General features: G+C 37.6%; 1 protein-coding gene across 2 annotated transcripts in view; it reads right to left on the reverse strand.

Moving 5' to 3' along the window:
• Positions 1-2,556: 2,556 nt before the first annotated feature.
• mettl16 (methyltransferase 16, N6-methyladenosin) overlaps positions 2,557-19,323 on the reverse strand; it is a 91,561-nt gene continuing 74,794 nt past the window's right edge. For both annotated transcript variants that reach the window (XM_051931178.1, XM_051931177.1), the window contains exons 4-10: positions 11,613-11,753; positions 11,254-11,369; positions 10,683-10,825; positions 8,888-8,957; positions 8,037-8,126; positions 3,483-3,650; positions 2,557-3,268 (exon numbers count right to left, since the gene is read on the reverse strand). In XM_051931178.1, coding sequence (XP_051787138.1) covers positions 2,690-3,268; positions 3,483-3,650; positions 8,037-8,126; positions 8,888-8,957; positions 10,683-10,825; positions 11,254-11,369; positions 11,613-11,753 — 1,307 coding nt within the window. In that variant the 3' untranslated portion in view covers positions 2,557-2,689. The remainder of the gene's footprint in view (positions 3,269-3,482; positions 3,651-8,036; positions 8,127-8,887; positions 8,958-10,682; positions 10,826-11,253; positions 11,370-11,612; positions 11,754-19,323) is intronic.

Raw genomic sequence — 19,323 nt, forward strand, 5'->3', positions numbered from 1 at the left:
CCACTTTTATAGTTATCTGTGATGTTCCCTTCTTGCTCATCACCATTAATTTAGAAAATTGTTCTGATGTTCTATAAAAATACTACAAAAGACACTTGTCACTGTACTGCATAATAAAGAAAAAAGTTTAACCTTTAACACAATCCACCTAAATAAATCCACATGAACTACACAGCCTATTAGGACATTTATCTTTGAAGCCACTTTTTCAAATACCTATTTACAGTTTCCCCACATGATGGAAAGCCCACCCCTGTTTCACTCATACTGGTCCACTTTACCGTTACCAATCCTACAATCACAGGGCCAATTCATGAACACAAATCAGTCTGACACACTATATCTGGAATGAGGGAGGAAGCGGTTGTCAATCCTAAAAGCATACTTTGCATGTATAGTCAGTCAGGAGTAGATTAGATTCTTAAATCTGTCCATTCAGACACATTCCCCTCTCTTGTGTATTTTAAGTGCTTCATTTGTTTCAAATTTATGGCTGGTATGTTACCTATCTTTTTTAATTCTTGTTTGTAAATAATCAAAAAAAATCCCATTAGTCCCTCACATATTATTACTTTTTGGTGACACAGTGGGAGTCTGTTATCATGTACAAACCTTGTTAATTATATCATTAGTTGGGCCTGTCATTTTACAGAAATTATGTGTTGGGCTGTTTTAATAATGTGGACAACACGTAAGAAACAAAGTGCACATATTCACAGGCCTCATTATTGGGACGTGTACAGTACAACTCAATTGACTGAAGTAGCATGAAGTGCAATCTGTTTGGTAATCAATTTACATTTTCAGTTTTTAAGATTTTGTTATTTGAATGTTGTCACACAAGTCTCACATTTAAGTCTTGGAATCAGCTAGCCCACTAATAAATTAGATAATTGGTGTAAAGTGCAAAGCAACCACCGTTATAAACACTGTGTCCCTACTATCATCATAAGCCATCAAACACCCAACCTTTCTATAGTTTAAAATCATAAAACATATCCTACTAAGGTAAAAAAAAATATGCACATTTTTAAAAGGAATTATTTTCTTACAATGTGTCAAAATAATGATTTGCCTAGCCAGTGGATAGGAAGGGTTATTTTGCCACTCAGCAATAATGTGAAGGAAGTTCTTGGACCTTCTTACATTATTAAAGGCAAAGTGCACAAGGATGACGGACTGCTTGGAGCAACCTGCAGTGACATGTCTGCTGCGTGATAAACGCACGCACAGCAGGCTGCTCGGCTCAAGTACTAATCTGCCTGATGCCATCTGCTTCAGTCAGAGTTGTGATTTTGTCAAAGAAGCAGCAGATTGTGGCACATAAGACAAGTCAGTAAACTCCTGCCAGTCTGACTTACTGGGAGCAGACCAATCCATAGTTTCTGCTCTCATTTGGCTCCCTCAGAGACTAATTTAACCTTCCATGAGAAATGCTTCCCAGAACACCCAAGGTTTCTTTTTTTTGCACTGCTGATATATGTGAATTTAGTACCACTTCATGAATGCACCCTAGCCTTTAAATAAAAGGGTCGTCTTCGTCAATGATCTGCATGGCAATATGCCAGTCTGCTGTACCTGCAGGAATTAGACAGCCAGATGGCTCAATGGGAAACCTATAATCTCATTACTTAAGTCTTTTGGTCTTCCACCAAATGGGGATGGGGGAGTGGGGACGCTGGCGTGCATCTTCAGTCTCACAAGCCCTTTTTACCACCAAACCAAACTGGACACCTTGAGAAATACACAATATACAGCAGCTCTATCCACAATCATTTTCTTCATCTTTCTCTAGCTTCACTATTACTTATTCTTTAGTAAGTTTTCCAAAACCATTTATCCAGATCAGGTTTATAGATCTGAAATCTAGCCTAGTAATGTACAACGCAGGAATGCATTTTAGATGTGAATTTCCCCTTGGGATTAATAAAGTATCTATCTATCTAGATGGCTTGGCACACTATTTCTGGATAGATGCAAAAAAATTCAAATTGATCCAACAAGATTCTTTGAAGTTGCTCAGGCAAATCAACAGTCACATCAGGAATATACACAAATGTAATGTGTTTGTTCTTATTTAATTCTGATTTATGTACCATAATTATATAAGATGAGTTACAAACAAAAAAAGTAGCAAAACCAACAGGTAAATTAGGTACTAACAGAAGCTCAACTGCTGTGCCATCTAGAAATTAACCACCTAAGCTCTAGTGACATCTTGTGGACAGCTTGAAAAACAACAGTAGTGCCACTGTATTTCAATGATTCTTAATGTAAGGATGTATTCTACAGGTTACTCATTATCTGCCCTATACAACCCCGTTTTGCTGGACTGGATACTGTACAAAGGTAAAATGTAATATATAATTAGGTTAATGTACTGAACAGTTCACATCCCCTTAAAGTGACTGAAAATATAGCATTTACTTACAATAAAAATCATTGACAACCACGCAGGCCAAAGGTAATTCAAAGATACTGATATGGCTGAGGTAGAGATATAAAAGCCAAGTTGTGACGACATTAAAGAAAGAAAAAAAAAAAAGACATACACACTTGTCATAAAATGTTGATTTTCTTTAAATGAATTAGTGGGAGGAAAAAAAAAAATACAGCAGTATTCTTGTCAGTTAAATATAGGAATAGACTAAATGCTGAAGAGCACATCTGCTTGACCAGGGTTGAGTCATTAATGACCGCCAACTAATCGGGATAACTTGTTTTTCAGGTAAGTGCACAGCTGGTTCATCAGATCTCTGTTCTGCCCTTCCACCCAGTGCATTTCTACTATAAAATCATTTCCTTCCTCTTTTATAGTTAAAAGACACTTGAAGAGGAAGTGTTGTCCATTACTGTTGCTTCCCACTCCCCCAGAGGTTGTTGTGCTGGACAGCTTTTCTGTCTCAGGTAAATTTGAATCCCCTACCTTCACTCGCTGATTGTCTGTATTAAGAGTTTGCTTGTTAGATTCTGTGTTGTCAAAATTGACTGAAGCTTCCTCACTACACTCCTTTGTCTGCATGTGTTCTGCAATTTCAGTTTTTGAGCTTTTATCCATTTCCACACTGTCCATCTCTGGCACAGTCAGGCAGTTTTCCTCATGAGCCTGAACATGACTTCCATTTGCATCAATGGGTGCTCTTGGAAGTTCCCTGAGTTGACGCCCTCTGTCTCTGCGTTTTTGCCGAATGTGGATCCAGCAGTTCTCAATTGCTGTAAGGAAGAGACTCACTTCTGTTTTGCCACAAGGAACCCGCTTGTGCAGAACCTAGATTGAGAGAAATAGATGATCATGGTAAGTCAAATGATCAATCAATTCAACTTTTCAAGTCAATTGGGTACAGATATTGTTAATATCTATGAGGCAACAAGAGTGAAAAAAATAGCAAAGTTCCAATGTTTAAGTTTAGCAGAAGCACTGTAGATCATCATTAAAGATCACTTATTCAAGGAGTGGCACAAATTCAGAAATATCCACTCACCCGAAGGTCAGACAAGCTCTTCTCTAACCAAGACGCAATCACATGGATGCTGGCAGTTGAGTCAATGGAGGTAATGTTAGCTGTCAACTCCTTCACAATGACACTTGGAACACAGAAGGTGATGGGCTTGCGAACTTTCTCCATCTTACGCTTCTTTGATGGTGGAGACTGTGCAAGAGAAATAGCATGCATCAGATGTCTGCCTCAAATTCCCCTCATATTATACAGTTGTGCTTGAAAGTTTGTGAACCCTTTAGAATTTTCTGTATTTCTGCATAAATATGACCTAAAGCATCATCAGATTTTCATTCAAGTCCTAAAAGTAGATAAAGAGAAACCAGTTAAACAAATGAGACAAAAATATTATACTTGGTCATTTATTTATTGAGGAAAATGATCGAATATTACATATTTGTGAGTGGCAAAAGTATATGAACCTCTAGGATTAGCAGTTAGTTTGAAGGTGAAATTAGAGTCAGGTGTTTTCAATCAATGGGATGACACTCAGGTGTGAGTGGGCACCCTGTGTTATTTAAAGAACAGGGATCTATCAAAGTCTGCTCTTCACAACACATGTTTGTGGAAGTGTATCATGGCACGAACAAAGCAGATTTCTGAGGACCTCAGAAAAACAGTTGTTGATGCTCATCAGGCTGGTAAAGGTTACAAAACCATCTCTAAAGTGTTTGGACTCCACCAATCCACAGTCAGACAGATTGTGTACAAATGGAGGAAATTCAAGACCATTGTTACCCTCCCCTGGAGTAGTCGACCAACAAAGATCACTCCAAGAGCAAGGCGTGTAATAGTCAGCGAGGTCACAACCCCAGGGTATCCTCTAAGCAACTGAAGGCCTCTCTCACATAGGCTAATGTTTATGTTCATGAGTCCACCATCAGGAGAACACTGAACAACAATGGTGTGCATGGCAGGGTTGCAAGGAGAAAGCCACTGCTCTCCACAAAAAACTTTGCTGCTCGTCTGCAGTTTGCTAAAGATCACGTGGACAAACCAGAAGGCTATTGGAAGAATGTTTTGTGGACGGATGAGACCAAAATAGAAATTTTTGTTTTAAATGAAGAGCGTTATGTTTGGTGAAAGGAAAACACTGCATTCCAGCATAAGAACCTTATCCCATCTGTGAAACGTGGTGGTGGTAGTATCATGGTTTGGGCCTGTTTTGCTGCATCTGGGCCAGGACGGCTTGCCTTCATTGATGGGACAATGAATTCTGAATTATATCAGAGAATTCTAAAGGAAAATGTCAGGACATCTGTCCATGAACTGAATCTCAAGAAAAGGTGGGTCATGCAGCAAGACAACGACCCTAAGCACACAAGTCGTTCTACCAAAGAATGGTTAAAGAAGAATAAAGTTAATGTTTTGGAATGGCCAAGTCAAAGTCCTGACCTTAATCCAATTGAAATATTGTGGAAGGACCCGAAGCGAGCAGTTAATGTGAGGAAACCCACCAACATCCCAGAGTTGAAGCTGTTCTGTACGGAGGAATGGGCTAAAATTCCTCCAAGCCGGTGTGCAGGACTGATCAACAGTTACTGGAAACGTTTAGTTGCAGTTATTGCTGTAAAGGGGGGGTCACACCAGATACTGAAGCAAAGGTTCACATACTTTTGCCACTCACAAATATGTAATATTCCATCATTTTCCTTAATAAATAAATGACCAAGTATAATATTTTTGTTTAACTGGCTTCTCTTTATCTACTTTTAGGACTTGAGTGAAAATCTGATAATGTTTTAGGTCATATATATGCAGAAATACAGAAAATTCTAAAGGGTTCACAAACTTTCAAGCACAACTGTATGTGACATCCGCCATCCCTTTTTTAACACTAAAAGAAATTGAGAGAAATTCAAGTTATCACAAAGCATGTTTCTTTTCACATAATATTCTAAAACAATCAATGATATATACTATTAAATGCTTCTTCACTTTTAGTCTCTTAGTACCTTTTTAACAAGTTCAATGGAAAATCAGAAATTTCCCCAAAACATTTGTTGTATATAAATTAAAGTTCATGAAATTAAAAAAAAAAACATTTTAGTTACATAACTATTTTTTCAAAATGTACAAAATAATTATAGACTTCTTTTGTCAAAAAGTGTCATACTGCTATTTAAAAAGGGCATTATCCTGCAAGACAAAATGTATGTACAGTATATGGTATCCAAAGTCAGATACAGCTCTCTTGGGATAACATAATATTTAAGAAAAGCAGCAAGCACTCAAAATAGATATGCTCATTAAACTGCTGGGACAGGTGGCAAGTAGGCCTAACTGTAATATATCACATCATACAAACAAAAACATTGACACACTCCGTGAATATAGTCATTGGTCTTTAAATACACTGCATTTGCACACAATCTACTTTTACGCACAGTACTTTTAAAATATGTCGGGTTTGAATTTTCAGCAAAAGTTACATTTTAATGTAGGCTTCCCTCTTCTGACCACTAGATGGACCCCTACAGCAATCCTTGCAAAGCCCAACTTACTTGCCCGATTTTCTTCCTATATTTTACTGCCCTCTGAAAACAGGCAGTGGTCTGTTTACATATACAACACCAATCATACTAAACAGTCCTAAATATTATTCTGTGGCTTTGTGTACTGAGAAAAGCGCTATATAAATGTAATGAATTATTGTTATTATTATTATTAAGAATACAGCACATATCAACTGACGGGCAACTGCATTCATTATTCAATATTCATCCCTTGCCATACAGCAGACGGGCTCCTAAAGTCTCTTGCATTTGTTACTTCCTCTGAGCTGGCAAAAAACAAACAGGCTGCTAACACGACACTTGGTAGCTTATCTCCAAACGATTTATGCTACTAGCCCCTTGATTAATTAGCACAGCTCAGCAAGGTGAACACTGTATTCTGCTGAAAACCAACTGCAAAAGACTTTGGCACCATAATGACCCCATCTCCTGCTGACTCCAACTGTGTATGTTCCAGGACACCATTGGTTCCCGTAATAACCATATTATGATCATGCCTGCACCTGGGGACATTATCTGCTTAAACTCATTAAGGGATGGATTAACTGCATGTGGGTGTTATCAGTAGTGCTCCACCCCCACTATAACCAAGCAGGGGGAGCAAAACAACCAATTCCACAGAGCTAGTATTCCTAACACTTGACTGTGTGCTGCTTTCCCAGACATAAAAGGCTTAAGCAGATTTTGGATACAAACTGAGTGAAACAGCTAATATGTTCAACAATATCCATATAAAACATAGAATTATGCACCAATAAGGACCATGTTGAGATCTATAGGTATATGGAGTACAAAGGATACATTTCATAGTTATTGCCATACACTGCTCAAGTCTGCATTAGTCACAAAGGAGTATGTTGGACACCTACTGGCTTCCAGCTAGGAGAAACCACATAAGCTTACAGCTCGCAAAGCCCTGTGCAGACACATGTAGCCCTCCTCACAAGGCATTGAGAACTCGGCATAAAAGACCCCTTCAGCATCTAGACTGAAACGAGCCAAATTTACAGCAGTGTCTGTAGCCAAAACATATAAGCAAAGATAGAACAAGAGATAGCAAAATTAGGAACCACTACCCTAATTTTTAAACCAGGTTAAGTGCTTCTGATGAACAATGGCTTGTCTATTATTTATGGACTGCAAGCAGAGCAGCAGAGGAAACTGGGACATTGCATTTACAAGTGCCGTGTGTGGAAAGTAAAAGCATATTGGCAGTTTCTCTCCAAAACACAAATCTAGTTTAGGAAATAAAAGGAAAGAATAGTTACAAAACACAAAGGAACATATGATTGATTCTATTAAGACATTATGAACTAATATAGTAGGGCCAATTACATTACGCTTGATAGGTTGTAGTATTATATTTGAATTATAGTCACAAAAGTCTTCAGTTTTTACCATCTCTGTCAGTTTAATTTCAGTGTGGTTTTCAATGCTCCACGGTAGGGCTGATGCCTTTTGTATGCTCATTTTCATTCATCTATCCAATTTTCTAAACCATCTAGTCCAACCATCTGGAAGAATAAGCCTATCCCTGACAACAACATGCACACAACAGAAACTATGTATGGAAGGGATGCCAGTTAACTGCAAGCTACGCTGAAAGAATTTGGCAATTTAAAGTATGCAGTCAACTAAAGTCTCTGGGAGTAAGAAAGGAACTTGGAATCCTTTGAGAGACCAGAGCATGTTATGTTTCCTGAAGAAACCCTGTGACTGCATATTTTCTTTGCAAAATATTTGGTAATAGGAAACCGATTTTTACAATTAATAGGGTGCCACTGCCCTCCAGTGCACTCTGCAAGATTACAAGTTAGTGTCTGTAACAATCTAACTCTCTGCAACAATCCAACAAGTATCACTCAACCATCCTCTAATAATTTTATTGTCTAAAAAATGTTGCTCTTTAACACTAGTTACTTTATTCCAAACAAAGAGTACTTTTTACTCTGTAGAATTTGAGCTCAGTATGCAGTAGATATCTCTGTGCCATCTTGCTCTGTACTCAATGTGTAACACTTACAGGAGCCGTGACATCTTCATAGTAGCTCCATGCTAGAGCCCAACGCATTGTACGTCCCTGACAAAATTCTGTGTGGGTCACTTTTGGGACCTGTAAGAAGAAACCAAGATAGTTAATGTCTAACTAACTAACTAACTGCTTCTATACAACTATGCAGTTCCTCACATTTGTTTTAGAAAGTTCAAATTACGGCCACCTTTGATGTCTGAAATATGATATTTGAGTTTGTTAATGAAAAAGAAAAGTGAGATTTGGTAATTGATGTTAACTTACAAATAGTAAAATTTAAGCAGCTAGAAAATAGATCAAATTAGGTTGCAGGTTGGGAGAATTTGAGCCTAATCCAATATGTCGATTGAGACAGTGAGCATTGCTGCTTCCCTGAATCTCTTTTACTTTTCCAGCTATTAATGTGTGATGCCAAGAAACATAAAACTGCTTTAGTGGGTGTACACTTAGTACCATGCCACTCCAAATGAGGCAGCGCATAATGATTCAGGCCTGCAGCAAAATTAGTAAATTAACTACAGAATCAGCCCCGTGGGTGTGATTTAGTGGCATTTGATTTGTTTCTCTGTCCAGTTTCAAACTAGAATATTAAGTGTACCAATCACACTCTGCATTGAAAATTGTCAATACAGGTAATTTTAGTTATGTGCACAAAAGAGACTTTATGAAAGAACCGGCAAGCAGTACTCTTGCTATAGCAAAACCATACAAAAATTGCTTCAACTCATACCAAAGATTCAAATAACAACAGACTTGACTTGGGCTGGTGAAAGATGTGAACTTCATGCACAACTGAATCAGTGACGTCATAAAAGTTGCTTGGCATTCCAATCTGTTCTTACCCCTTGCTTTCGCAGCTCTTCCTTCAGAGGTGTCAAACTGCACTTTTTTCCTAGCATGCAACTGTACCACCTGTGGTTTGTAGAAGAAATAAACAAAAATGGTAGATGCACATTTCTTTGCAACAGGCCTGGAAAATGTATTCAAACCTTCAGTAAATTTTAATATCTTTTTTGGGTTCATTATGTATCACTCAAATATTACAATAATACAAAAGTAATGAAAGATGGCCACCTCTACTAGCTATGCCACTGTCTGAAGAGATAAAAATATATTAATGTTAAAACTTACTAGCGTATGATATTTCATAAATGTTACAAAATTGTTACATTTCTTAATTGAAGTTCTACTGCATTTTGAAATTCAGGAAAGCTTTTTTGATGACACCTTATTCTAAAGGAATATTCAATCAATAACAAAGACAAAAAACAAAGCATTAAAGACAAAACATAGAAATGCTTAGGCTAAGAAGGGACCTTTAAAAGAAACAAGACAAAGTCATAAATAGAAAAAGGAACAGAATCAGAAAAAATGCCTTAAAATTAGACTTATTCAGCAATACCTTCTGATCACTTGAGCATACTGATCTCTCTCACTATCCAAAAACACCTAAAATACAAAATTCTGTGCTAATTATGTTCCATAAGATGGGGGGGAAACACTGCTGCTCTCTGGGGGATTTGCCCAAATGAGCTGCCTACAAAAGTGGCATGTCACTCAGATCCTGCTCATCACTGTTAGTGCTTTCTGTCTCATCTGGGAGGTGTCCTTGTTTAAAATGCAGGTGGGCCACCACACTTTCATCTGAGCCACCCAGCAGGAAGCCCAGGTGTGTCAACTCTAATCATGTCTAATCATAGTTGCACCCCTCCAATATACCATGTCTGTCTCACTCCACTGAGTTCCTGACAGCTTCTGGCAGCTATGACAGTAAGCACACATCTGTTCCCGTAGGGGCTCTGAATGCAATGATGGTAATTGTTTACCATGTCTGGAAATTAATTAAACAAACTTGGGTTTAGAGGAAAAAAAGCCATCTGCCTCAATGTTGGGAGGAAGCCTCTGCTCAGATGGCACATTCCTTCCCAACATGAAATGCATTGGGAAAGGTTTTGCATCTCAAAAATGCAAACCAATTTTCAGAAAACTGCTCATCTGACTAGATTTCCAAGACATTCGTTGCTGACACAGTTGTGCATATTTGCATCCATTTTAGTGGTTCCAAATCACTGCCTCCAAGCATGTGGCTGCTTTTGTGTTACTTTTTTCCCTTTATAAATATACAAAACACCTGATTGCTACAAAGTGGTTTCTTGCTGTGCTTCTAGCTGTCAGTAATCAGAATTTTTAATAGTAACAGTAGTAGTAATAGTAGTTAAATTTTCCTGACAAACAACAAGAAGTTCATAGCTCCTTATCACTGCACTAATAGCCACCTTTTGTTTTTCAAATGTGTAGATTAGCAGAACGCAGCCTGCTGCACCCCGCCTGCCCCCCCAACTCTCCCCATTCAGGAAGATGATGGCATCACCCTGCTGCAATCCTCACGGTTCAGTTTTGTGTTGAAGGGTTTATCTGGCGATGCTTTTGTTAGGTAATGAAATACAGTGATTTGAAATACATACATTTCATGTGTGTACCATGCCTACAACGATCTGTGTAAATATAGAATGATAGAGGAAATGTAAGAAAAGAAATGCTGAACACAGCATTTCACTCAGTGTAAACCACAAAAGCTTTTTTGCATGTAATTGATTATTTTAATAACCTGAAATAGATTTTCTAAAATGGTCTTACCGAAGACTCTTCTTCAGCTGCAAACTATCATGGATTATCCTCTTTACAAATTCCAACTCTCCCCCTTCAGCCATGATCTCTGTCACACCCCCAGTATTCACAGAACTGGGAGGTGGGCGTCGGGCATTGCGGGAGTTCACACCCTGTAAGAATACATTGGATGAACATTTTGACATGGTCTGAAAGGGCTCCATTAAAACACTGTGTAGGCATAGGAAGACTAAATGCAAAATCAGTTTGTTCACCAATACCTTAAAGAACCAAAGAATGATAAAAAATCTGCATACAAAAAGACTGCAAGCCTGCTTTTACTTTTTTTAATGAGTACATGGTATTGCACTATAACATCATCTCAGAAATAGAGGTCTGCAGTGGTCTTCTATACCCACACACCAACGTATATAAAAGTAAACTCATCATACATCCCTGGAAATTATGTAATTGGTCTCCAAAATGTCATGAGTTAGTAGGGGCAGCAGGTTAAAAAAAAAAAAAAAAAAGTCAGCCCAGTCTATAGCATAACAAGAGATGTTTTACCTCTTATTATAAACTTATTACCCAGTTTAGTTACCTTTGCCTCCATCTGATTTGCGAAGAATGGTGGATTACACATGCAGAAGTCATAAACAATTCCTGACTCCTCTTTCAAAGCATCCATTAGCAAAGTCTTTTGTGGGACCTTTACCACTGAAAAGAGCACATGACAATAAGCACAGAATCACTACAAGTGACTAAGTTTGGACTTCAGTATTGAGACCTAGCCAAACTTCAGTCAAATGCAGCCACAGAATAGGGTAAAAACTACAAAGAACCAAGCAGAGGCCTACCTTTCTGGAATCTAAAGCACATTCACACTAGTTGAGACTATTCCATGCTCACCTCCTCTCATCACTGAACATACATGACACAAATCATGAAGTTTCTTCTCACCCTTGATAAGGTCATACAAGTTATTCTGTTCCACATTTTTCTTAGCATAGTTATAACAAATGTTATCCACTTCTGTTGCCAGGAAATACCACCCATTCATGGTAGCCCCCAATAAGGGGTAGATGCAGGAGGCTCCTGTGCCTAAAATAATAAAAAGATAGAAGCACGGTTGTAGAAGCACGGTTTAATAATGCAACTGACCATGCAACTGAATATCAGTTTATTTTTATAGTACAGCAGATACTTTCTAAGCACATCAACAGCTTATTAGTTTTATCACCAGATATATTTGTATCATTATTCAAAGAAAAACAAAGAGCTAAGGCTCATTATTCAATTTCAGAGTGGAACTACAGGGGCTTCTTTAATATTGTGCTATACCAGTGTGAGCAAGTGGTTGTAAAATTTCTAAATTATATCATATCAGTAGCATTGCACATTACAAGATTTCCAAAAGAAACTTCAGCACTACACATGACTAAATATACTAGATCCTACACTAGTACTAGCAACATAAAATGACATTTGGCTACAGAGAATTAGTACATTCTAAGCTATTGCAAAAATTATCAATATCAACTACAAAGAAAATGAATTCACTCCACTAAAAATGTTAAAGGTATGTTTCTTTATTTAAAACAAGTTAAGCCAAGAATAAGCAATAGGATACACAACAGTTACTTTATCTGCCTCATAGGTACAGGAAGTGTTAATTTCACATTTGTAAATTCTTGTCATGTATTTTTTTCCCTGAGTACTCCAAATCCTTTCATATGCCAAAAAACAAATCATTTAACTAGCTGTCAAAATTGGCTAGGTATAAGAGTTTGTGTGTGTATGCTAGTATATCCACCAATAAACAGGCAGGTTGTGCTATTGGGATAGTTTCAGTCAAACTTCACTATTCAGTCTGCTCTGAACTAGCTTAATCAAAGACAGGATCATGGAGTGATGAGGACTGTTGTTGCAAAAGGCAGAAGCCAACCAGACAAGACAAGAGGACAGTCTATTAGAGAAGCACCCTCCCCCCAGAGCCCCCCCCCTCCCCCTCCCCACACACACACACAGCAGGCCCAGATTGATCTATCAGTGTCTTTAGTGTGCAGGAGAGGATTGGGAAAAAAGAGCAACAAACTTGAATAACTAAAATAGTCTTTGTTAGGAGTTGTCAATACTGGTCTTGGGAGGAGAACAATAGGGCTTTTATGTCAACTGTCCGTATTCAAATATAATTTGAATTAATTGAGTTTTACTTTAAAATTTTAGTCTATATTGTTTGTTAACGTAGTAGTTTCTTGAAAAACACTCATTTTGACTTTTTGAAAAAAGGCACTTGCTATAAATAATAAACATTATAATGAGTGGGAAATACAAATCATCACAATGCAAAATTTAGAACATTTCTTTGTTTCATTTGTAAAGCTGATAAAAGGCTTAGTGTATATTAATATACTCTAAGAGAAAGATGGTCAAAAAACATTCTAAATAACTACATTTAGCATATTTGGGCAATTTTAAGTGTTTTTGTCTGGATTTCAAATGTGCATTAAAGCTTGAGCGAGGCAGTCGGAATTGTTCCCCATTCTATGTTCTTTTTCATTATGTTCTTTTGTTCATCAAAAGAACATATTTTTGGTGAAAGGTTTACCAGTGTCACATTCATTTGAAAGCTCACTCCTGTGTGGGGGTTGCACGGTATACTGGTACTGAAATCAGACCAGAAACATTATAGAAATTAATGTTTTGCACATACTTCCTTATACCCAAAATTTAAGGAAAACAAACATTATAAGTCTTTGTTTTGGTGTACATTTGTGTATTTTCAAATGTCTCAAATTTTACCATGTTGTGATGGCTGTTGCTTAAAATATCAGTAACTTCTGTTCTTGTTACTCCTTTATTGATTGAAAAAAATGTGATCTAGACAGGTGTCACACCTTGTGTTGGGCTCGAGACAGACCTTTTTTTTTTTTTTTTTTAAACCATCATTTGCCATCTGCACCATTTCAGTTTTCTCTTTAGTATTCCAAATGTTTGGAAAGTTAAAGTCACCCATGACCACTACGTCCACTTTGTTGCACACGCATCTTATTTGATTAAATAATATGTTATTATCTAAGGTATCATCAAACTCCAATAACCAGATCTCTGTCTTTCTTCATTACTAGCTTAATCCACAGTAATTGTGATTTGTTTCCTTCTTCCATCTTGAAGATGTGGGCATGAATATTATTTTTCACATATAGCACCACACTGCTGACTGGTGAGTTTCTGGAGGAGTTTTTCAAGAGCAGAAAGCTTTATGGTTAGGTTATTAGGCTATTTTCACCTAGTTACCACATATGTAGTCTAATGTGGTGGGATCTTTAATAACAGTCCACGTATTACATGTATTGCAGGTGATGGGCTTGAGAACCATTTTTCTGCATCTTAACAATAGATTCATCTTTTAATCTTTTATGTTGGTCATTTTGATATTGCTATTATTTGGATTCAGTAGTACTGTGGGAAAATACTCCACACTCTTTTTGCAATGGAGCTGCTGCCCCACAACTCCTTAAATAGTCTGTTACGGATACAATGCTAAGTACCCCCAGTTAATAAGCAATCAGCTCTACTTGGCTGCTAGTCTACAAACAAAGAACCTTTGATGTGCCCCTGAATTGACCTGCAATGGACTTCAATTAAGCAACAGTACTTGCTAAAAAAAGCAAACTAAAACTCCATTAGTAACAACTGAAAACAAATTCAAACAGTTCTACCTCAACTTACTCTGTCTTGTTACTACTTCCTGGCATACCTTATTTATAAACCTCACCCTCATGAGGTCTTCTTTCGACAAATTAGACATCTTTGTTTTGGTGGACATTTGTGCAAATATGATGTCAGATTTTTTTTTTTACAATGTTAGTGATCACTGTTGCTAAAAGTATCAGTAACGTCTGTTATTACTACTCTGTCTTTATTGTTGGAAAAAATGAGATCTAGACAAGGCACCAAGTGTTGGACTTGAAACAAATTGGGTGAGGAAAAAAAGTCATGCCATTGGCACCACTTTGGTTTCCTCTTTTGTATTTCCAATACAGGAATTGACCTACGACTTACTTTAATTAAGCAGTAGTACTTAACAAAAATGCAAAATAAAACGCTTCTTGTAACAACTGAAAGCAAAAGCAAACAATCCCAACCTAACATACTCTTGCTAGTTCCTGGCATACCTTCTTTCAAACTGGACTATACTCTGCCCTACAGCTCCTTAAATACTGTGTTAGTGCTTTTATGCTAACTACCCCCAATTAGCAGGCATACCGCCCTACCTGGCCAAAAAAGCAGGAACAAAAAAAACATTGCTGTATCCCTACTCTAACATACATTTTCTCCATTTTGCATGGAAACATGAGATTAACTTTTTTTTCTGTGCCATTACATTATATTACATGGGGAAACATACAGTATAAAAAAAAATATCAGTTTTGGGTAGAACATCCCTTTAAGTAACACTTAACACAATTTAAGAATGCCACTAAAAACATATGTCTAAGCGCTCAATTGTAGCTATTAGGGTAATCGTGAAACAAAAGACGGAAGTCACTATTTGCAGGTAGAGGAGTTGCTGCAAGAAAGCAAGGATGAGGGAATAAAAAGAGGTATATATGGAAGGAGAGACGCAAATTTACATTCTGCCACAGCTGTGAACCTCAAGCACCTATCAGTGTTTCTATAGGAAATGTTTAATAACACCCAAAGAAAATTAATCTTTATACAGTAGGGTGGGAATTGCTACTACCATCATTGGAAAACATGGATGTGTCTGGTATTGAGAATGCTTCATATTACAATTCCATAATTTGTGTTGCTGGTATGAGCAGTGATGCACTGATATGGAAATTCTGGTTGATACCAATGACCAGTATGTTTTTGTCCACCTTTGCCAATACAGATAACATAACTGATATTTTTTTTTTACTTCAGGTTTGAATTAACACTTTTTTATTAAGTTGCCGACTTTTACTTTCTTCTTTACTATAGATCTAAGCAGCCAGTACTTTCTGTGGGGGAAAAAGCAAGATATGGCCCGTGTCTACAGCAAAAATATTCCAGGTCATGTACAAAAATCTGCTTAATATACACATTTGGGCAAATTAAGCACATCAAGACATCGGCAATGGATATATAAACAAAAAAAGGAATGCTTATTCTTTGTGCCACAATCAGACATATATTACTTTAAGTAAAAATAAATGAAAAGTACAATGAGGCCAGTAACCCTGGGCTTAACTTGGCTTCTTTAAAAGCGCAAATGGTAGGTTGTCTTAACAGAAAAAAACATTTCTGCCTTTTCACCAGCAAGTCTGTTTCTCTTTTCATTTAGTATATTTGACACAGCTGAAAAAAGGTATTCACTGTCTACGCTGGTACAAGGTGCTGATTGGTACTTGATCTCTGCCTTGGTCAAGGTGGGGAAATGGGCTGCATTGTTTTTCCAATACTGAAGGGCGCAGTTATTTCTGGAGATAGGGGGCTCACTGAGATAGTTATTCAGCTGAAAGAAATAAAAACAAAAATGACCTATATAATAATCAAAAAATAAATTATCAATAGGTTGACCAGATTTGTAGCACAGAAAAACAGGACAATACCCGGTACATTCCACCATCATTAATAAAACCTGGCGTTTTAAGGTTGGGAGTAAGTGCCTCACTGCTCCCACCACGACAAACCACCAGACTGGGACCTGAGTGCAGCCATGTAACGGGCGACACCTCAGCATCACATTGGAACAGTGCAAGTTTTTTTTTTTTTTTTTTGAAATGGTGGCTAGAGTACCAATCCTGCCATCGACCCCCACCTTTTCCCTGTAAACTGGAGGACCTGCTTGCAGGAACTACAAACAGATAGATCTCACACCCAGGACGAAGCAATTGCAGGTTAAGGGCCTTCCTCAAGGGCCCAATGGAGTAGAGTCACTTCTGGTGTTCCTTTCGATTGCCAGAGCAGATCCCTAGCCTCAGAGCCACCACTCTGTTTAAAGCATGAAGTATAATGATTTGAGTCATATAATGGCCATTCTGTGTAAAGTGTGATGTCGAATCACTTTTAAGAACTGCAACACAAGCTGTTTAACAATGAAACATTTGTAAGCAAATGTGCCTTGAAGTTTTGTGAGAATGTTGTATATTTCAGGGTGATTTTGTTTTAAAGTAACACTTATATTAAAACTGGAATCGATCTTGTTTAAAATCTTTTACAGTTTAGATGCGAGGGTGGGGGTACGTCTTTCACAAGGTACAAAACTTGAAGCTGTACTTACTTTTTGTTAAGTGTCCACTATATTAAAATGTTTCATTGTTTTACCACAGCGACTGACTGTCCAAAATGGAAAAACCCTGAAACAATGCCGCTGCAACACAAGTTTTGTAGGCAATCTGGCAAACAAATTGTAAAAACCTAACGAAAAGGCGAGTCAATGCCTTTAACGTGCTCCTTTTCGTCTCAGCTAATGTTTGCAGAGCAGTTTGCCCTGTGCTCTTAAGTAATGCATGATCCCAGCAGGCTGCCTCATAGAGCCAACTGTGATTTACTGGCAAATGCACAATGATACTTGCTTGGATATTTGGAAGTTGCAGTGAGTGATTTTTTTTTTTTTTTTTTAAATTTGGGATGTTTGGTCTACCACATTACTATGATTATTATTATTAATCATTTTATGATTTAGTTATTTTACCTTGGCAGCAGTTGAATGTTGTTTTACAGCCATATACAGATTTTCTTCAACTATTTATTCATACATCTCAAACAACAAAGCTGCATCATCTTTCTGAGTGTAAATCCTTTTCTCTTGTGGTTCGCCGAAGCCCTCTGCATCTACTTCACCAGCTGGTTACCTGACCAATTGTTTCTCAAGTGCTTCTTATGCTTGGTTTTTGGTATCTTGGTCAAAAAAAGCAGACAGTGGCTCAGAGAATGCGCCACTCTTAAGCGTTTTAGAACCGCCTCTAAACGTGTGTTTCTTGCTGTCTGAACTCTGGAATCTGTCTTGCCACAATTGCTGAGGAGGCATTTAAGAGCTTCAACAGACAGAATCACATCGACAGTTGTAGACGAATGTGCGCTTATGTCTTTAGCAAGTTGCTAGAATGCTTCAAGCAGAGTAATCAGGTCTTCCACAAGTCCCCACTGATGCGCCATGAGAGAGACAGGAAAGCTCTTATTCAGCACCTTACTTACACAGCAAGAGTGGGTTCTGATTAACCAGACTTTTCGGCATATTATACATACTGTTCCAATCAGTAGAGACGTCTTGCTGAAGCATTCTTGTTGGGGTACCTAGGTCTGTTTGTATTTTTCTCAGCTGCAAAATTGCGAGCTGTGAGTGCTTAAAATGACTTAGCAATTCGTCTCCCAATGGCAATGCAGCCGGTGATGCTTCTCTGGCTCAATACGCCTTCATTTACAGCAACCTGAAAAGTGTGAGCCATGCAGCCTAAACTTTTAATGCCACTTTCTTCCATAGCTTTAGCAGGTACAGCAGATAGCATCTCTGTTGTCTTCCTTTTTCATAGAAAATATGATCACTTGGCTGACATGCTACCTGCCCAACGAATAAACAACATATGCAGAGCTCCTGTCAGGAAAACTAGGAAGCCCTGTGTTTTTTGTGTGTGTGTGTGTGTGTGTGTGTGTGAGCGCAAGGGTGGTGTGTGCTTGAATGCTTGTTTTTCTGCAGCTAAACATCTGGCTTACTGAACAATGAAAAAAAATTATTTAAATTATTTAGTGAACTGACAAGGTTGGCAAGCCTGAATTACATTAGTCAGCAGTACTGGTTAAAAGTTACACATCTGACTGATTCCAATGTCATCATTTTTAATGAACATCGGCTAATAACAATACGATTCCTGATATATCTCTACTTATGAATCTCATTAAAGATGCAGTTCCTGAAGAACTTTTCTGAAAATAAATTGGAAGAAGCATTCCAAAAGCTGGATATGCAATTAGAAAACCTTCATTACAATATGTCTTATTATTGTTTTATAGCTGCAGCATGGTTACCCAACTAGCTACATGTTATAGAGCACCCTGACAGAGCTACTCACAGGCTTCACAATGTGTATTTTGAAATAGTCTGCTACACTACAGTGTAATTTCTTGTACTACTGGTGTTCAATCCGAGTGCTATTAGTAATATTATCAATGGGATAGAATGAAAGTAAAAGCACACAATTTTTTCCTTTGCATTTACATATGGACCTGTGCACTTAACCCTAATTTTAGCTGTTTTCGCTATTGTTAAATTGCTACAGATGCATACATTATTTTCAGATTACTAATGAATTCCTATAATGGAGTTTGTTATTGTTCCCAATTTTTCTTTGTTGCTATAAGCATGCTTGTGAAAAACAGAGCATTACCACTTCAAAGTTGACATATCTGGTACATTTTAAGGCTTTTGTTACTCATCTGCTCTAGGTTCTATTCGCTATGACTGTAAGCTGCTCAATGACACTAAAACTGCTCCCACGTAAAGAAGTTATTAAATCCAGAGACATTATAAATTTAACTGTGGCACATTTAAAGTTAACAGTAGTAATGATAAATATCTACAAAAGCAATGTTGTCTTCATGTGTGTTTTCTGTGCCTGTCCTTAGTGTGTTGCTTTTGGTGAAAAATTATTCCTATTGTATTGACATTTGTTAAGATTTCTGC

Source organism: Erpetoichthys calabaricus, chromosome 8, assembly GCF_900747795.2.
Source record: "Erpetoichthys calabaricus chromosome 8, fErpCal1.3, whole genome shotgun sequence".
Classification (NCBI taxonomy): domain Eukaryota; kingdom Metazoa; phylum Chordata; class Cladistia; order Polypteriformes; family Polypteridae; genus Erpetoichthys; species Erpetoichthys calabaricus.